General features: G+C 35.8%; 1 protein-coding gene across 1 annotated transcript in view; it reads left to right on the top strand.

Moving 5' to 3' along the window:
* The window catches only part of Slc26a7 (solute carrier family 26 member 7), a 157,951-nt gene that overhangs the window by 28,403 nt on the left and 108,492 nt on the right, over window positions 1-21,056 (top strand). Inside the window, exons 3-4 of the mRNA XM_004641315.2 lie at window positions 553-663; window positions 12,634-12,806. Coding sequence (XP_004641372.1) covers window positions 553-663; window positions 12,634-12,806 — 284 coding nt within the window. The remainder of the gene's footprint in view (window positions 1-552; window positions 664-12,633; window positions 12,807-21,056) is intronic.

Below are 21,056 nucleotides of genomic sequence, written 5' to 3'. Positions count from 1 at the left end.
CTAAGGTTCAGATAGTGGGAAACAGGTTCAGCCATTGCTTTGTCACTGTCACATACAGTCTTGGATTGGCCAACCAGCCAGACAACCATCTTTGAATATGCACTCTTTTGGCTCCAGTCCTAGACCCTTTCACATAAGCCTTCTCAGTAGTCAGTGGTAAAACTACTATTTCTACCTATTTCACAAGTGCTACTCAGCAAAGAATTTACAAATTGCAAAAATGCTCCTAAAACTTAAGTGTGTCTGTGTTTTGCTACAGAACCATCACACCTGCATTTTATAAATAAGACACTGTGAACCACTGTTTTCTTAAAGACATGTTACCATCAAGACAGAGGAATAGTCTAAAAATGATTTTGGGAATTGAACTATATACATACACTAATGAGAGATTTTTCTTCTACTTGGGACCATAATGTTAGGTTTTTCTTGAATGAGTAGAGTATATTATGTTTCATTCGGGTTTTAAATGAAACAATAGCCTTTTTATTACGTAAGGGGTTGTATTTTGATACCTTTTGATGGCCCTAATTACTTTGACTTTCTTCACAGGACTGGCTTTTGCTATTCTTTCATCTGTGCACCCTGTTTTTGGATTGTATGGGTCTCTGTTTCCGGCTATCATTTATGCCATATTTGGAATGGGACGTCATGTTGCCACAGGTAGTAATTCTGACTATTTATGCTTCTCATGTTGCTAATGAAAGAGAGCTTGTGTGATCTTTCTTTGCTGATTATGTATCAAAAGCAGGGTCACTATGGAAAACCTCAGTGTATCTTATGGCTAGATATTTCTGTTTCAGATAATACATATTATGATTTATTGTAATATTATTGTATAACCAAAGTTATTGCTATGGATTATTTGCATTAAGTTTTAAAAAGACCATAAGGATGGAAAAATGTTCTGAATTTTTTTGTTTTGTGATGTCACATAACTTGTCTTTTTTGCCCAGACTTGCATTTGCTGTTCTAGGCTTCTTCTTGTTCCAAAAGAATTTTAGCAAATTTTTTTCTAGATGTGAGATATCTTAAAGATATTCTGATTGGAAAGCATTACATATATATAACAATTCTAGGAGTATGGCCATTTTCACTATATTGGTTCTTCCTATTCAAAACCAAAAGATGTCATTCAATTTTTCTGATATCCTCTTCAATCTTGTTTTCTAACGTTCTGTAATTTTTACTGTCCAGACCTTAAATACTTTATTAGGTTGATTCCTAAGTACTTTAGTTTTTAAAAATGCTATTATGAGTGTGCTTTTCTTAATGTCTGTCTCTGTGAGTTTGTTGCTTGTGTACAGGAATGCTATTAATTTTTGAGTGTAGGCTGTATCCTGCTACTAAATTTGAATATTAAAGCTACAAGTTTTGTGGCGGAGTTTTTTAATTTTTTTCCTCTTATTTCTTTCTCTTCTCTAATTGCTCTGGATAATGTTTCCATAACTATGTTGAATAGGAGTTGGTCTTAATGGACATAATTGTCTTGTTCCTGATTTTAAAGTGTCATCTTTTAGTTTTTGACCATTTTATATGATGTTAGCTGTTAGTTTGTTATAGGTGACTTTTATAAGATTGAGGTAAAGACCATGCATTCAAAATTTCTTTAGGGTTTTAATCATGAGTGGGTGTTGGTCTTTGTCAAGTGCTTTTTATGCAACTATTGAGATGATCATGATTTTTGTCTTTGGTTCTATTAATATGGTGTATTACATTTATTGCTTTGTGTGTGTTGAACCATTGCTGCACCCCTGTGATAAATCCTACTGAGTCATGATGTATAGTCTTCCTGATGATTTGGTGCATTCTATTTGTCAGTATCTCATTAAGGATTTTTGCATTTATGTTCATTAGGAGATTGGCCTGTAGCTTTCTTTCTTTTTGGGTTCTCTGGTTTTATTCTCAGGAATGAATTTAGAAGTATTGCTTCACTGTCAATTTCATTAAAGAGTTTGAAAAGTGGTGGTATTAGGTCTTCTCTAGATTTATTGTAGAATTCAGTAGTGAATATGTCAGGGTCTGGGCTTTTCTTTGTTGATGAATTTCTAATTGAATTTTCAATTTCATTGGATAATATCAGGTTTTTTAGAATTTTTGCATTTTCTTGCAAAAATTAGTTCTGGCAATTCAGTTGTGTCTAGGAATCTGTCCATTTCTTCTGTGTTTTCCATCTTACTAGGGTATACATTCTCATAGTAAGTGTTGATTATCTCTATGGATTTCTATGGGATCCACTGTGATTTCCCCCTTTTCATTCCTAATAGCTTATGTTTGTGTTTTTCTTTCCTCTGATGAGGTTGGCATTTAGTTTATGAATTTTGGTTATTCTTTCAAAGAACCACCTTATTTATTTGTTTGTTTTTGTAATGGGGATCAAACTCAGGCCCTTGCACTGTCAAGTAGGTGTTCATGCTATTGAGCTATATTCCTGGCTAATAACCACGTTTTTGATTCATTGATTCTTTGTTCTCTCTCTCTCTCTCTCTCTCTCTCTCTCTCTCTCTCTCTCGCTCTCGCTCTCGCTCTCTCTTTCTCTCTTTCCTTTTGTTTTGTTTTATAGGGAATCAAGCCCAGAACCTTTCACTTAACTGGGCAGGCATTATGCCACTGAGTTATATCCCCAGGCCCTTCTTAATGTTTTATTTGTCTCCATTGCATTAATTTCTACTCATATCTTTATAATTTCCTCCCTCATACAAGCTTTGAGTTTGATCTGTTTTTCTTTTTCTAGAAGTTTAAGGTTCAACATTAGGTTATCTATTGGTGCTTGTTAGGTTTTCTGGATGTGTGAGTTCATCACTAAAATTTTCCTTGGAAGACTTTTCATTGTATCCCATAAGTTTTGGTATTTTTTATTGAAATTATCATTTATATTTATGTTTTATTGGAATTATCATTTATATATTTTGTGTGGGTGGCTCAGCCCACCCTGGGGGCAGGACTAGCAGGGCATGTGGTTCTGAAGATCGAACCATGGTCCCTGCATACTTGCCTAAGCAGGCACTTTAGACTGCTGAGCTATCTCGCCGGCCCCTGGCATTATCATTTAATTGTATGTACTATTTAATTTTTCCTTTCATTTACTCTGTGACTCATTGGCTGGTCAGAAATGTGATGTTTAATTTCAATTACTTTGTAATTGCATTCCAATTGCACTATGACTGGCAGTATGCATGGGGTCATTTGAATTCTTCTACATTTACTTAAATAAGTTTTGTCAGCAAATACATGGTCTATTTTGGAGAATGTTCCATGTGTAGCTGAAATGAATATGTATTCTAGGGCTGGCCAAATAGCTCAGTGGATTAAAGTGACTGCAAGCAGGTGCAGGGGTCAGGGGTTCAATTCCCTGGGTCTGTCATGCTGGCCCCACCCCTAGGGCACACTGAGATGACAATTGAGACTGGGTGTGGTGGCCCACACTTGTAATCCTTGCTCTTGGGAGGCTGTAAACAGGCAGAATGCTATGAGTTCGATCTAGTAGTGAGACCCTGAACAACCTGTAGACCCTTCCAAAAAAAAAAAAAAAAGAATATGTATTCTAATGTTTGGGTGAAACACTGTAGACATCTACCAAGTTGAAAGGCTTAGTTTAATTGTACTTCTTTGTTGATTATTTTGTCTAGTTGATGTATCTGTTAGTGAGAGTTAGGTATTAAGGTATCCCCACTGCAATTTTGTAAGTGTTTATTTGGTTTTTCATATCTGTTAATATTTGATTTATGTAATTGGGTGAACCTGTGTTTGGTGAATAAATATTTATGATTGTTAGCTCTACTTCTTGGAAATTTCCCTTAATAAGTATAATAGTGACCTTCTTTATCTCTTGATCAGTTTTGGCTTAAAGTTTGCATTGTCTACAAATAGAATAGCTACCTCTGCTTTTTTCTGGGTTCCTGTGACATGGAGAATTGTTTTCCATCCTTTTATTTTTGGTCTCTGAATTTCTTTTTGGGTTAAGCATGTTTTATTGGATCTTGCTTCTTAATCCATTCTGCCAGTCTGTTTCTTTTGATTGATGAGTTGAGACTATTTTCTTCAATTTTTTTTTGAAACTGGGGATTGAACTCAGGCCCTTGTGCTTGCCATGGAAGTGCTTATTCCACTGAGCCATCTCCCCACCCCCTATTGAGACTATTTATGTTGATGGTTATAACTGGCATGTATTAGCTTTTGTGTTTCATGTTGTTTTCCTGTGGTTGGTTCTTGTCTTTCTCCTCTGTTTAAGTGCTTGTCCTGCCTGCAAACTTCTTTCTATTGGCGTTCATGTATTTGTGGTCTTCACTATCTCTTTCCAATATGTCCTTCAGAGCATTCAATAAAGCTGCTTTGGTGGTCATAAATGTCCTCATTTGTCTTTGTCATGAAAGTATCTTATTTCTTCATGAAGTTTGAAAGATATTTTTTGTGGGATACATCAATCCGGGTTGAACATTATTTTCTTTTAGAGTTTGAAATCTTCATTTGATGGTTTGTATTGAGAAGTCTGCTATGACTCTGATGGACTTTCCTTAATAGATGATATGCTTCTTTTCTCTAGCTGCTTTTAACATTTTGTTTTTGTGTTGAATTTCTGGAATCCTGATTACTATATGTCTTAGTGTAGATTTATGTTGGTCATGGCTATTTGGAGTTCTCTATGCTTCATTTATGTGTATGTCAATTCTTTATCCATGTTTGGGAAGTTTTTTTTTTTTACATTATTTCTGTTAAGAGGTTTTTAGTGATTTTTCTACTGTTTCCAACTTTCTCACTGATTTTTATCAACTTTATGTTGTTTTTTTCCTTCATCTTATAGATGTTGAATTGATTTTTTTGTGATCACTTGCAATTTTTAAGATACCGGTCACTAGTCATGTTCCTGTCTTCTAAAACTGATATTTTATCCTTGCTTTCATTCAATCTTCTACTTATACTTTCAATAGAGTTTCTAATTTCCTGCATTTTTGTTCATATCTGTTTCATTGATTCCATTTCTTTTCTATGTTTGGCATTCATAGTTTCCATCATTTTCTTCTGTTTATTTGTGTCTACTTTAATTTCTTTTATTTTGATAATTTCCTTTTGCACATTAGAGTTTGTTTCTTATATGGCCTCTTTCATTTGTTGTGCCACTTCTACTTTAATTTCAGAGAGTCCCAATAGGTGGCTTCTAGTTTCCTTATCTGTTTGTGTCTGGACTTGTCCTGGGTTGGCTTCACATTTGGGATTATATTTTGCTTCTTTGTATTGTTCTTTTGTATTTTTAATTTTTATTTTGTTTTCTCTGTTGATGCTTGCAGACATCATATGTTAAATAGCCTTATGACTAGTGTTGAATTTTTCCAAGAAGCTGTCTGTTCTTCCAGATGGCTTCTAGATTTAGGTGGTTCTTGGTCTTTATGTATATTCCAAGAACCTACATCCTCCATGTATTAAAACTGAGGAGTTGCTATTTATTTGACTTAGGGCCCATTCCAACTAGGAACAATTTTGTACTCGACTATGGTAATGGTTTTGACTTACAATTGCAATATTGTCACAAGGGGGTAAAACCTGGTATGTCATCCTGGTTAAAGTAGTATAGTTGGCAGTAAAAGTAGCAATAGATTCAAGTACAACCTGGGTTCTGACAAATTGTGGTAACTATTAGTCTGATATCTTTAACTATAGGAGGAAGATCTATGGAAATGTAATATAACCTAACTTATATGAGGAACTTGTATGCAGTGATTTTTCTACTTAGTAGAGTGCTTTTAGCCTGTTATGTATAAGGGTGTTCAGGAGGACAGGGGGTAGGATGGAGAGATGAATGAGGGTAAATATTATAGAAACAAGGTTGGAAGGCACAGGATGATCACCCAGGTTTTGGGTAACAAAATCTTTCTGTAGGGCATGAGGGAAGATTTGGAAAAGAAAGTGTAGGAGTTTTGGAATGAAACAGAAAGAGATGAGATAATGTCTACTTGCATGAAACTATAAAAAGTCAAGTGACATAGTTGATGAAAAAGAGAGGAAGAGGATGAATGGAATAAAACAGAAAGAAAGACTAGAGATCATTGTTTGGCTCATGTTGCTACTGTGGCATGGGACATCTCCATGCCTGTAGTTCCACCTGTCCATCATGTGCACCTCAGCAAGGGTTCTAATGTGTTACTGGTGTTCTTCAGGCCTCTGAGCCCTAAGTTCCACCAATGGAAGGAGGGGTGGATCTCACCCTTCTTTTGCCAGCCACACCATCCTGGGCAGTGGAGGAAGGGAGAGGAAAGTTAACTCAGATTCCTCCTACCCAAGTGAGACATCCTGGATCCTGTCCTGAATTTTTTAATGAGATAAGAGAATGTCAATTCTTGAAAGAAAACAAAATAGACTATAGAATTTAGCTCCTCAAATATGGAAGACTATTTTACATGTATTTAATCCTTGGATTAAACAATAGATTTTTTTTCCAGGCTAGATTCTACAATACCCTTTAATTGGTATTCTGTTCTGGTTTTGTGTGGTCCAATAATATATGATATTCATATTTTAGTTTTCAGTGTTTTTATCTGTTTTTTATTTTTGTTTTTGAAGCAGTATCTCACTATGCAGTTCAAAATGGCCTTAAGTTCACTTCATAGCCCAGGATAGCCTCAAATTCATAGCAATCTTCCTGCTTCAGCCTCCCAAGCAATGGGATTATAGGCATGCACCACCATGCCTGATTCATTGCAGTGTTTTAAATAATTCCTAATTATTGATCCTTCCTTATGATAAAATCTATGTGTAGAAAACCCTAAATTTACATAAATAAAGTATTATGTTATGTGAAACTGTATGTGTTAGTGTGGTATTCTTGTCTGACTTTGTGTGATCCAATAATATGTGAACACTTATGCTTGTTCTGATAATAGAGCAGGCTGTTTCCCTTTATTTAAATCAGGGCATAGGTCTCATTTATTGTTTGGTACATGCATGGTTTTGGCAGTTTTAAATCTAGTTCTAAATTCCACTTTCTTGATAGTAAAATGACCCTCCAAGCTTCATATAATTGTAGTAAGAACTAGATAAATGATGTACTATTGCTTCACAAAAAGATTTAAAAGATTTAATCACATAGCTATTATTATTTGAAAATAACACCTTAATCTAAAACACTAAGGTAGTAATAAATTATTTTAAATGGAAACATCTGTAGATGCATTTCTATTTATTTTGTTCATGCAAGATCTCACCCTCTGGGCTGGTGAGATACCTCAGTGGCATAAACTCCTGCCTGGCAAATGCAAGGCTCAGAGTTCGACCACCTGTACCACCCCCCAAAAAGAAAAACTTCTTACCCGCTAAGTGATACTATTTTAGGCTATTTCTTCAGTGGGTACTTATGTAATTCATTGTACTAGTTTGCTGTCACTGCTGTAACAAAATTACTATGACTTGAGTGACTCAAAACAACAAAAACCTGTATGCTTTTCTCTTCTGAAGATATCATGTGCTCCTTTGCGTCTGGCACTCGACCATTTTCAAGGCCAGCAGTTAGCATTTTCAAATCTTTTTTCTCATACTGCTCTTTTGCCTCTAAATTCTATAATTAAAGGATCTTGTGATTATTCTGAATATACCTGAATAATCCAGGATGATCTCTTTATTTTAAGGTCAGCTCATTGAAACTTTAATTCCATCTGCAACAATAATTTTCCTTTGCCAAAGGGAACCACATATTTAGAGGTTCTAGAGATTTGTATATAGACAGACATATTTAGGCAATTTTATTTTGCCTACCACACTAACACATACAGTTTTACATAACATAGACTTTATCATAGGGAAGGATCAATAATTAGCAGTTATTTAAAGCACTGTAATCAACCAAGCATGGTGGTGCATGCCTGTAATCCCAGTGCTTGCGAGGCTGAGGGAGGAAGACTGCTGTGAATTTGAGATCAACCGGGGCTATGAAATGAACTGAAGGCCAACCTGAACTGCATAGTGAGACCCTGTCTCAAAAAGACAGAAAACAGACAGAAGACACTGCAAACCAAACCATGTTCTCTGAGTACACATTATGTGGAAGCTAGTTGGAAAGGCGAAGTCTTGGTTTCTATTTCAGAGTTGCTGCATTAGAGTTAGCATTGTCATGAGCTTTCCATCTTTTACGCATTTTATACACACAGAGACATGAGCTACATAATGGAATTTAAGCTAACAACAAACAGCACAGACTGTTGTCCCATAAGACATCGTTACCTAATAACGTTACAGCTATTTTACCTTGAGTAAGTACAGTATTATATTCAGGCAGTAGCAAAATTACTGACAATGCATTTCTCAGAACGTACCTTTATGATGAAGAAATATGTAACTATACAAAACAAATGTTATTATTATATAGATTTATGTTATATGTATGTGTATAATATTTATATTACATATGTACTTAACTTTTAGAAATATGCATGTACCTTATATTAAATACTTATTAAGAGCTTTGTTATTTTGTCCTAACTTAACATTTTGAAATAAATATTATTATCCATGTATTTTAGATGAAAAAGAAAAACAAAACCTCCAAATTTAGAAAGTTTCTGGTAAGGCACAGAGCTAAGTCACAGGTACATGGCTTCTAACACAGACACGGCCAAATCCAAAGCCTTATTCTTCTATTTCTCGAAGGCTAGGAATTCTAGAATGAGCATTTCTTTTGTATTAGTGCAGAAGAAGGTGAGCATAAGGATGAACTAGAAATTCTTAAGAGCTTATTACTTTTGAATTATCCTACTTCATAATTTCCTAAATTTATTTTCATTTTTAAAATCACTCAAATATGTTCTCAACAAGAAGAAAATGGATTATTTTAGAGCTGACCCCATAAGTATTTCCTCTCTTTAACCTAAGATAAAAGAAAAACACAAAACACATTTGCTCCATAAACCATAATTACATCAGGAAGTTGAAAATATGCAATTTGGTAATACCTAAATGATTTATAAAACCTATTTTACTTCCTAGGTAATTATTGTAACTGTTTTACTGGTTGACTAGTTTTGTAATTAGCACTTATAGAAGACTATGTAATTAACAAATTATTTAACAAATTATTAACAGCTCTAGGAAATTTGGACCTATTACATAAATAAAAGGTAATTCAAAGTCCACATAACTTATAGACTTAACCAAATTTACTCTGGTACAATAAATCCTAATAGCATTCTATTTCTGTATTTGTACTTCACATAGCCAGCTGGACCTTCTTATTTAATCTTTAACCTGATATTTAAAATTATTTATAGTCAAAAAGGAAGATGTGATACTTTATCCTCATGGAAAAATAAACAAGCCAGGGGATTTACAGTAACTTTTTTGACCTTCTTGTGATTTCAGACATAAGACTAATTGAATTTCTCCAAAAGGTACTCCAAATAAATATTTAATACATGTATCAATATCTTTCTCCCATAAATTATTTTATTTTATGTTTAGTGTATCTTATAGGAGCATTTTCATATTTTAAAAATGAGTTTAATGGTTTTATTTATTTTATTTTTTTATGTATATAGTACAGGGTTTACAGGGTGTTTAGGGTCTCACTACGTAGAATGGACTCACAGTGATGCTCCTGTTTTCAGCTTCCCAAGCCCGGGGATTACAGGCGTGCACCACTATGCCTAGTCCCAGTCACTGTCTCAGCGCACCTTGGGGATGGGGCTGGCACGGCAAGCAGGGCATCAACCCCTGGCCATTGCGCTCTGCATAAGCAGGCACTTTAGTCTGCTGAGCTATCTGCCCAGCCCTCACTTTCACTTTACTAAGAGATTTATGATTTTTCATAAGGAAAAAATTACTTCATTTGGGTTTTCCTTCTAACCTAGGTGTTCAGAATGGAATACTGAGTTACCAAAGGCAACAACAGACTATGTGAGAAATATCTTTAAAAATTTAAATAATTCATAAAGGCAGAATACAAAGGCATCAAACGTGCTCTTTTAATCAGCAATGTTAATTTCATAATTTTAAATTAAAATATAATTGTTCAGAAAGAAAAATGAAATAAATTAATGACCATTCCTTATGACAAGAATAGAAAAAAAAATAAAACTAGAAATCTGGATATGAGTCCAATGGAAAGAGAATTGTGGAAAATATCAACTATGTGACAATTCATAGGATTTTCTCAGATTTTACATTAAAAGCATTTTTAAAAGAGCAAAGTTTGGGCTGGTGAGATGGCTCAGTTGTCTAAAGCACCTACTTACAACAAGCTAAGCTAAGCAAAACACAGGGACCAAGGTTCAATCCCCCAGCACCACATGCCCACCGGGCCCACCCCCTGGTGGGCTGAACTGGCCACACACACACACACTAAATAAATAAATAAATAAATAAATAAATAAATAAATAAATATTTAAAAGAGCAAAGTTTGTCAGCAATTTAGAAAAAATCTAGGAAGACTATATCAGATGCGGTAGCAGAGCTGGTACTTGATTTTTTTTTTTTTTTTTTTTTTTTTTTTTGTATTTTTTAGTAAGGATCTACAGGGTCTACAGGGTCTCACCACGTGATCAGACTCATAGTGATCCAGCTGTGTTCAGCCTCCCAAGTGCTGGGATTACAGGCATGCCCCACCACGGCAAGTTTAGAGCTGGTACTTGAACTTGGGTCTGATTTTGCAATCCATTCTCATTTCCTATTACATGCTTCTACCCACAATTATGATGGGCTGTTAACTATTAAATTATGATGGTATTGGAGGATTCTGTCTCTGAGCCATAGTCTCCATAGTCTTAGAGCCCAACTAAGTTGATGAAATGAGGGAAAGAACAGAGAACAGAGAACTGTTACGGTGGAGATAAAAACAAGGGTGAGACTGCAGAGTAGAAAAAGATAGAATATCCTTCCTACATCTTCAAAGCAACTGCAGTTCCTAGACTGGTGTCTGCTGCCATCCAATTTCCTTTTATTTTTCTTCAAATACCAGGAAAAATAGCTTTAAACTACCAATTAATTCATTTATTACTTTATTTTCAATTCTGTAGTCATTTCTTTACTGGTTTCTGTAAAAATGTTTTCCCCAAGTTCTTTAGGAGACTTACAGGCCAAAAGACACATTTCTTTAGTGTCAGGAGTATTTGAATTGATGTCAGCACTATTCTATGGTGACATACACTGAAAAATTTCTTAGCAAGACAAGAGTGTGCAGTGAATACTCCTTACTAGTGTAGTGTTCATCTGACCACCAAAATCTTGCCTCTGTATCAGATCTTAGTTCCTTGGTGTATTCTTTAGTACTTTATGATTAGGACAATGGTCATGATAGTTAGGATGTATTGAAGATTTATTGAAAATGACCTAATTCACTAATTCACTAAGAGAACAATGTTCAATTTTCTGTGTTTGTGTGTCATCAACTCTCAAAGAATTAACACATTATAGCAGAGCATTTTCAACTTAATTTTATTCACATTTATCTGAATCGCTAATATTTATTAAGTGCTAACTACTGCCATTAGATGCTAACTCTGTGACATACCCTATATTTAGTTAACACATTTATATCATAACAATCCTTTGGGTAAAGAATATTGTCCTTTCACTGATAAGGATATCCTGCCCCTTATATTTTGTAAGACAAGAGGATTGTGTGAACTGGGCTTCCACTGAGACCCTCTGCTGTGGGACTCTTGTCTCTTTTGCTCTGCTCTGTTGCATACTTTGTGTTGGGTTGTCTGGGCCTTGCCCAGGCCTTTTTCTGCAAAGTCTCACTTAAAACAGTGAGTCAGGGGGAACATCTGCTTAAGGCTGCTGCCTGTTTCTGTTACACGGTAGGCTCACCTTCTCTCTGGGAATCAGCATTTCCATACCCACATGGCTGCATTCTCAGGCGTGGTGTGCCAAGAAAAGAGACGTTGCAAATCTTGGCAGGAAGATGGGAACACACTTAACCTGGCCCCACGTTTGTATGAGGCCATAACAATTTCTTGGAAAATACGATCGAACCTTATTTAATGATTGGAGCCAGAAATGGCATCTTTTATCATTTTATGAGCCACAGCATGTTATACTGTAACAGGGGTACATTGGTTATGAGAACACAGCCGATAGAAAAATGTAAATCTGATCCACAGCAACTAGGATGGAGTGAGAGCCAGGCCTTTAAAGACAGTAGTATTTGCACAGGTAGTTTGGAGGACCAAACATTTCAGCTAAAGAGTTTGTATTCTCACTATTGAAGCCTTCAAATTCATCCCCTTTATATTGACCCCCAGGTCTGAAACATAGATAGGAGTACCTGTATCTAATAGAAGAAACAGTTTAAATCCAGAGTGCTTTAAATGAACTTGAAGTAACTGGTAAATTGAGTTTGGATTCAAATCTTTGGACCTGCCCCTAGGATGTTCTCCAAGTCAGTCTGCAGAGGTAGCAAAATGAATGCCTAAAAAGACAGCAAGTAGGGCCACATGGCTGCATTTGAGATGAACGTGTGTGCAGGGCAATGTCTGCTCTTTCATGGATTTCATGTAAGGTAGAGAATCAGAGAACCCAAGCAGGGTGTTTCTAATAGATCTGCTGACCTTTACCAAGTTGCTTTAACCTTAATGGCAGAGCACAACAATTTCCTTTGTACTTTTGTTTTTAAGTTATTAATAGAAGATTCTCCACACTCCCCATTTTAGGCACCTTTGCCTTGACATCTTTAATATCAGCCAATGCTGTGGAACGGCTGGTCCCTCAAAGCAGTCAGAATCTCACCACACAGAATAACTCCAGTCTGCTGGGCTTGTCTGACTTCGAGGTACAAAGGATCGGCGTGGCAGCGGCAGTCTCCTTCTTGGGAGGGGTGATTCAGGTAATTAATACCCAGGCTTGGGAGGACAGCGAGGGAAGCGATACTAAGGAAACACAAGTGGTGCTTCGTTTTTATTCTTGTGCATGGGTTTATCTCTCCAGATGGGTAGAAGGCAGATATGGTTTATCATTATGGAAATGATGCCTACTGCTGAAAGTAGTTACTCCATAAGTGCTGGTTAAATGAAGAAAGCAGAATCAATACACTGAAGACACAGAGAAGCAACTGTTGGCTTTTGAAGATTTCTTAAAGACATGTTTTATAGACTGGAATAGGATTCCAGAGAGGCATCCCTTATGTTCACGAGGCGAGGTTGCTCCTGGCTGGGAATGTTGTGGGAGAAATTTCTACTATGGGAGGGCCATGTGACTAGATGGATAGAATCCTTTCCTGCTATAATGTTTTGTGGTAAAACTTCCTGCTCAGTGACAAGTGGTTCTTAGTTTGTACCAAAGGCAAGAAGTCTTTGGACACAGATCTGTACCAATCTTTGCTCCTTTCAGGCAGGTATGTTGCAGTAACATTTGCTGTATTTTGTTCAAAATATCAGAATTTGAAATTTTCTGTTTCTAATCAGCTGTCAAATCTCAGAAGTGACTTTAAAATAAACATAGAAAGGCCCAGCATATTAGACTTGGAATTCCCGGGTTAATAGTTACTTGCTTACTCTCTTGCTGCAAATTGAATTATGAGTCCATAAACGTCTTGGACAGCCGTGCTGTGGGTTAGCAGAGGCTCTATTTTATGGCATTACATTATTTTCAAGACCAAAGGTTATTTAAACACCAAGAAGAGAGAAAAGTACTTGATGACTGCTTGGAATTGGATGGAAAAAGGAAAATATGTCCTCTAAGGAAACGGAAACTAAAATTCTTAGACTTACATTGCCTTTTATTTGTGTGAGAAGCACTGAAGAATTAAGGGTGTGAAATGAAATGAGAGCAAGAACTCAAGTCTTTACAGACACAGAGAAAAACAGAATATGTCAGCAGGATCTGTGCCAAAGAGGCCGACCGGACTAGAGTGCCCGTCAGTATTCTCTCTGGATTATATCTGTGCTTTCATGAAATTAAAACTACTTGCTTAAGAACCCTAAAACTCTGTTTTGTTTTTTCAAACATTTATGGAATCTACGTATTTTGAGACTTGTGCAGGGAGTGGCCTTTCCCTTCTCACTTGGTCCTGTAAAAGTTTCTGCTGCAGAAACAATCAGCCATAGAACCTGGAAATTAAAATACAGATGTGTTGCACTGGATTTGATATAGGTTTTCTTTAATTTCTGTCCGTATAAAGTAAGTTTTAGGGCCAGGAAGATAGCTCAGTAGAATAAGCACTTGTAGGTCCTGAGTTCAATCCCCTTATTGCAAATAAATAAATAAATAAATAAATAAATAAATAAATAAAGCTTTATTGGGATGACGAGATAGCTCAGTGGTCTATAGCACCTGTTTAGGCAAGCTTAAGCAAGCACACAGGGACCATGGTTGGATCCTTGGCACCACATACTATGCCAGCCCTGTCCCCAGGGTGGGCTAAGCAGGCCACACACACAAAGCTTTATGTTGGGTGTGGCGGCACACACCTACAATCCCATCACCTGGAGCACTTGGGAGGCTGAGCCAGAAGGGTTGCCATGAGTTTGAGGCAAGCCTGGACTCCATAGTGGGTTCAAAGCCAACTTGAATGGAACAGTGACATGTTGTCTCAAAAAAAAAAAAAATCTTTATATTAACACAGCAAAGATAAGGTTGCTTCTCCTTGTGTCTCATTGCTTTCCACTTATGTTTTCATCTGAATTTATGACCCATACCCAGTTTGGACTTTCTTGATTCTACTCGCCATAGACCAAAAGCTTTAGATGCATACAAGTATTTTTAAAAATTGAAGAGAATATATCACTGGTAATTAGAACAGCAACCTTCTGCTTAGTTTCATTTTAAGCATTTTCCTTAAATTTTAGGCAGTCATTAGTTATTTTATTAACTAATGTATTTGGTTTATGAATGTAAGTGCCAGCATATAACAGTAAAAGCAATGAGTCTTACAACATAAAAAGTAGATCTTATTTTCCAGACTGAAACTCCCTACAATTGGAAATACAGAAAATGATATTAAAGATAATAAAAATAACTATTTTCGTAGCCTTTTATTATATGTAAAATCTGATCCAGATACTGTTGCATATTTTCTCTTATAACTTCATCGAACATCTGCTTTTCTTCCTTTTTAGCTGTTGTCCTGAATATGTGACCTATGTTTTTGCCAATTTTGAAACAGATGGCTGGACTTTATTTGACCCCCAGACTCATCTGTCCATTGTCAGCTAGAACCGGAGGGTCTTCAGAATCCTTTGGATCCGCTCTTCTGTATGCTTTTCTTTTTTTCTGTTGGACCTGAAATGCACTGAGTGGAGAGGAAGGGACAAGGCCTCTAGTTTCTACAAACATGGGACGTGTTTGTTGGCTTGGGTTTGAGTGTTGTTCTGCTTGAACATTGTTTTTAGCTTGACTTTTCTTTCCTCTGGAGACTAATAGATGAAATTATTTAGCTTAATAAAATTATGTTAAAGTATCTGAAACAATCATGTCTGATCCGCTTCCTAGAGTGTGTAAGTTAGAAATGCTCTCAACTGTAACAGAGCACTCTTCTGTTAGGAGTTCAGACCCTAAAGACACTGATACCTTCTTGAATTTCAGGAAGTCCTAGAAAAAAAGATCTTGAGAGTCTTCAATATCCGTGGAGCCATTCAACTGATAAACTGTCTTGCTCGGTTTTTATTAGATAACAAGAGTTCTGTGACTTATTGAAACATTATCTCTTTTTCTTTCTGTTCTTATGATTTACAAAATGTCTCCTCTTAATTGTAGATTTCATTTGCTAATTTTCTCCCATACAATCACCATTTTTTTTGTATTTCTTCAATTGATTTATATTATTTAATATTAATTTAAAGATTCTATTATGTCTATCTTTTGAATTGTAACTTGTACCATTTAATTTCAAAACAAAAGCAATGCATGCAATTATAAAGGAACTGGAATGAAATTAAGATGTACGCTTAAAGGAAGTTGCTTCTTACTATGGAGTTTTATGTGTTTATTTTGAGATTTTCCTTCTTTTTGCTTTCCTCCCAACTTTCTATATATCTATATTTTAACTTCTTTTACATGTGAAAAATTGATTATAGAAGAGCTTTTGAGTGTAATTACAGTGAATTCACTCAATTTAAAGTCTTCTTTGCTCCTATCATATTCCTGCATACACAGCAGATTCTCAGATAATTCATTGAATTAAAAAAATAACCATCCATTCATCTGAAAACTATGAAGTAACAGACATCATACAAAGTAGTAAGTTTATTATTTAGTAAAGTTGAGTGTGAGAATTTTGATTTTCATTATTAGTGTAGCAATAAAGAATTATAAAAGCACAGAAGGACATGCAGAACTGTCCTCGCCTTTGTCCCATTTCCTGTTTTCCTGTTATTACCATTCTGTTATTCTCTCAGCCACTGTAGGTAGTGTGTTTCATTTCTAGTTTATACTTCCTGGATTTCTTTTGCAGAATGGAAATATATCTGTACAGTTTCTTATTTGTCTTTACTTCTTAAATGAAAGGTGAAATTCTTTTGTAGTTGAGTTTTTTCACTTAATAATAAATCCTGGAAATCATGTTAAGTTTGTTTATAGAAATATTCCTTATGTTTTTTATAACTACATAGCACTCAGTTGTGTAAATATGCCATAGTTTATTCAACACATTTCTCTATTCTAATATTTAGTTCGATTTTTATATGAGGTATCACAACCAATGTTGCTATGTATATACATAATCTACAGATTATTTTTATTTTAAGGTTTTTTAAATGTATTTGGTACAGGGTCTGACTGCACAGCTCAGACTCATAATGATCCTCCTATTTTGGCCTCCCCAGTGCTGGGATTACAGGCCTGCACCAACACGCCCCGTCTTGGTGGCTGGCCGGGTGTGCCTGAAGTGGGGCCAGTATGGCATGCGGTACTGGGGATCAAACTCGGGTTCTTGCACTTGCCTAGGCAAGTGCTTAGACCACTGACCTATCTCCATGTCCCTTTTCTAGTATTTCCATGTTTTTAAATTTTGGTTTCTGAATTAGTGTGGAAAAAATTCTTATACTGCCTTTTAGCTATGAAAAGAACTAAAGCTTTAAGGATGTAAAATGAAATGAGATTAACTACAAGCTTATTCTTGCATACGGTGTGAGGTATGAATGCAAATTATTTTTCCTAAATGACTGTGTAGTTGTGCCAGCCAAATATGTTAAGAAACCCATATTTGCTTCCATGACTGAAGATGTGTCTTTTATTATTTTTATATGCCCTTAGATTTAATCCAGGGCTTTCTATTCTATTTCTTTCTATTCTACTGTCTATATGTCTATTTTCCATAGCACCCTGCTTCATGGAGACTTGTTACATGATTTAATGTCTAATAGAACTAGTTTAGCCTTGTAGCTTTTACTTTTTGGAGTTCTTAACTATTCTTACATGTTTATTTTTTAAATAAACTTTAGCATGAACCTCCTTAATTCTCTAAAATATACTTGTTGATGTTCATGTTGGGGTACTGTTAAATTGATAATCATATGATGTTGATTTGTTCTATCCAAAACGAGGCATACCTTTTTTTTTTGTATTTTTCAGAAATATTAAAAATTTTCTTTTTACAAATTTCATATTTTTGTTAGATTTACATTAAAGGATTTAATCTTCTGATTTGATATAATTGGAATTTTTGATATCTTACTGAATGTTTTTATTTTCCAGTTAATTTTATTGTTCATTGATTTGCTAATAGTTTTTAGAGACATACTTACTTCTTTACAAATAAATGCATAAAACTAGTGACCCTTTTTCCCTGGTTGCAATATGGTTTTTCTCTTAAAACTATTATATAGAAGTATTATATGAATGGATTTGCTCTTGCTAAATCAGTCTTAATTTGTTTAAGTATATGCCACTTGGACATAATATATTTTATTCTTAGTATAGTTTTGCATGTTACTCATTAATTCTTCAGCTGATCCTTTGGCATCATGTTCTTCATTGACAGTGAACTGCAGTTTTCTTTCTGGTAGTTTCTAAAGGTTGCCAATGCTTTCTTCTGGGCTCCTGGCTTCAGTGCCTTTCAGCACCTGCAGCATTCTGGAGCATCCAGTCATTTTTTTCTTTTTATTTTATTTTAGGGAAGAGTCTACAGGGTGTTCAGAGTCTCACTACTAGATCGGACTCACAGTGATCCACCTGTTACAGCCTCCCAAGAGCTGGGATTACAGGTGCGCCACCACATCCAGTCTCAATTGCTGTGTCAGAGTGTCCCTGAGGTGGGGCCGATATGGCAGGCCTGGGGGATCAAACTCCTGACCCCTGTACCTGCTTGCAGGCACTTTAATCTGCTGAGCTATTTGGCCAGCTCGGCACCCACTCTTTGCAAAAGACTTTGTAGAATCTCTCCTTGAAAGCAGCAGTTGCTTTACATTCTTTTGTGAAGTAATTTTTTTCATAATGTTATCCAATTTTTTTCTATAAAAATACATCAGTGTGAGCTTTTTGTCTACCACAAAGTTTGCAATCTTTGTTTTTTCCAGAAAACCAATTTATATTTAGTTTTTCCAAAATTTATTTGAATTTAGCTGTTTAAAGGAGTCTGCTATGGCTTTTAAAAATTTTCAATTTAGTCTTTCCCATTTGACATTCCTTATTTTGTGCTTATACTTTGTTTTATTTTATTTTTAGTGAAGTTAGCTAGTGGTGTGTTTATTTTGTTTGTTTTTTTTTAAATGTGCAGATTCTGTAAATTAGTGAAGTTTTCCTACCTATGCTGCCACTTTTATCTTATTATTCATTTCTTTTATCAGTTTTGGGGATTCTTTCTTGTATCTATTTTTTAGTTTGGAATTCAATTAGTTCATCATAATTTCTTCGTTTTCATTAATTAAAAATATTCAATGCAATTAATTTTCCTATGCTCACTGTGTCAGATGTATTCCATAGATTCCAACGTGTAGCATTTTATTTTTGATATTTTTATGAGTGTATATTTCCTTGTTATCCTGACAATTGTTTAAGAGAAGAATTTTTCTTTTTTTTTTTTAAGAGAAGAATTTTGAATTTGGGGGTGGATTAACCTTTTTGCCTTTTAGTTTTGTCAATAAACTTTGGTGTCATTGCACTGTAGTCAGAACAAGTTATTGTAGTATTTCTTTATATATCTATATATCTCTATCTATCTATCTATCTATCTATTACATGGTCTACAGGGTCTCACTACACAGATGGGACTTGTAGTAATCTTGTGTTTTCAGCCTCCCAACTGGTGGGATTACAGGCTCCCAGCACCACGCCCAGTCTCAATCAGCATCTCAGTGTGTCCTGGGGTCAAGGTCAGTCAGAACTTGGGGGGTAGGAGGGAGGGGAGAGTGGGGGCATAGGAGGTAGGTCGTGGGGGGTGAAGCTCCAGCCCCTGAGCTCTGCCTAAGCAGGCACTTTAGTCTGCTGAGCTATCTGGCTGGCCCTATTTGTAGTATTTCTGTGTTACCTAATGTACTAATGTTTTCCTTATGATCAGTTTTTTGTGCATACAGAGGAGCACTTGGGGAAAACAAAAAGCATAATCAGCCCAGAAGATGAGGATCAGTGCATAGCTGCTAGTTCTGCCAGATAGGATTGCCCATTTTGTTATTTCTGTGATGTTTCTTGTGCTGAGGAAGATGCAGCCCTTACTGTACGCTGCTTTCCCCGAGAGAGAGGTGTTGCAGTGGTCTGTTGCTTTTTGGGCAGGCAGCGTTAGTGTGTGTCATAAACACGAATCTACCCAAGTGTATCTCACTCACTGCCCTTCAGGAAGTATAAATTATTCCAACCCCTCTTTTACCTCACCATTGTATTTATATTGCTAGTACAAATAAAGTGTGCTAATGTAAACATGACCACGTAATGCAAGATGTTTTTGTGTGGTAGATTAGATTGTGGGTCTTTAAAAAATTGTCTTATTGAGGTATACTTACCATGTAATGAATTCCATACACTTAGATTATACCATTAATTAATTTGGATGTATGTACAAATCCATGAAACCATCATGAAAATATCAATAATATATGTACCCTTCAACCTCCCCAGGATTTCCTAGGCTATGTTCCTTTTCTTCTACCCTTCAGAACCCCATTCTGTGTCATCCACTAATCTGCTTCCTGTCACTGTAGTTTAGTTTGAATTTTTTAGTGTTTTACAAAAATCAATTCATTGTCTCTCCCTTTTTTATTTTTCCCTTCACCCAGAATAACTTTATTGTTGATTGTCTAGGCTCATTGCAATGATTTTACAACATGAAAGGAATGCCTGCGATTAAAACTCATGTAATGTCTGTTTATGGATAACACAGCAACTAAACTGACTGAGTAATCTTTTTATTTCCATTTCTACCCTCTTTCTAAAGTACAGTAAATGTCTCCATTGCAAAGAAAGTCTTTCCATGTAAATGGTACAATTTTGTATGGTTAGCATTATTTTAGAGGGGAAAAACAGACACATTTTCTAGCCAAAAGACAGTAGCAGTCAAGAGAGGAACTGCTTGCATGCTTGCAGAAATGAGGTGCTAAACTTCAAGGCAAGGTGAAATCCTTTAAAATGTCATCATCAATAAACAGTTTTGCTGAGGCCACAATGAAAAGCAATACACTTTTAAAGCCATTGTTCTCTTCTCCTTGGGGTGTTTATTATTCTCCATGATGGGCACTTTGCCCACTCCCTTTTCCAAGAACTGAGAGAGATCTGGGATTGTCCCTTTCCCATTTACTTCTGGAAAACTTCCCAAGCTCTACTTTTCTGAAGCAACCACAGGACAAGATTTTTGCCCTGGAGGACAAGGGTTATACAGCTCCTTTGTTTGACAATTGCATAATCTTGGGTGCCATAAAGTGGGTGTTCAGTGACAGAGCCTTTTGTTGTTGTAGTAGTGCATTCTGGAAACACATGGCTTAAATTTGGGGATGCTAAAGTACAAATTTAAGCAGGAGATTCTCCACTTAGGTTTCATTTCACACTACACATATTTGTAAGTGTATTAAATAGGAGAATCATGAACACAGAAACAATTTAAGATGTCAACTAGCTTAACCTGCCTATTCAACACCTCATACTTATTCTTTCCAAAAGATCCATCAACTTTATTCTTTTGTAATGGAGAAAGAGGAGAATTTGAAATCACTTT

This window comes from Octodon degus, unplaced genomic scaffold (assembly GCF_000260255.1).
Source record: "Octodon degus isolate 3935 unplaced genomic scaffold, OctDeg1.0 scaffold00134, whole genome shotgun sequence".
Lineage (NCBI taxonomy): Eukaryota > Metazoa > Chordata > Mammalia > Rodentia > Octodontidae > Octodon > Octodon degus.
Note: the sequence above shows the minus strand (reverse complement) of the source record. Positions and strands in the feature narration are given on the sequence as shown.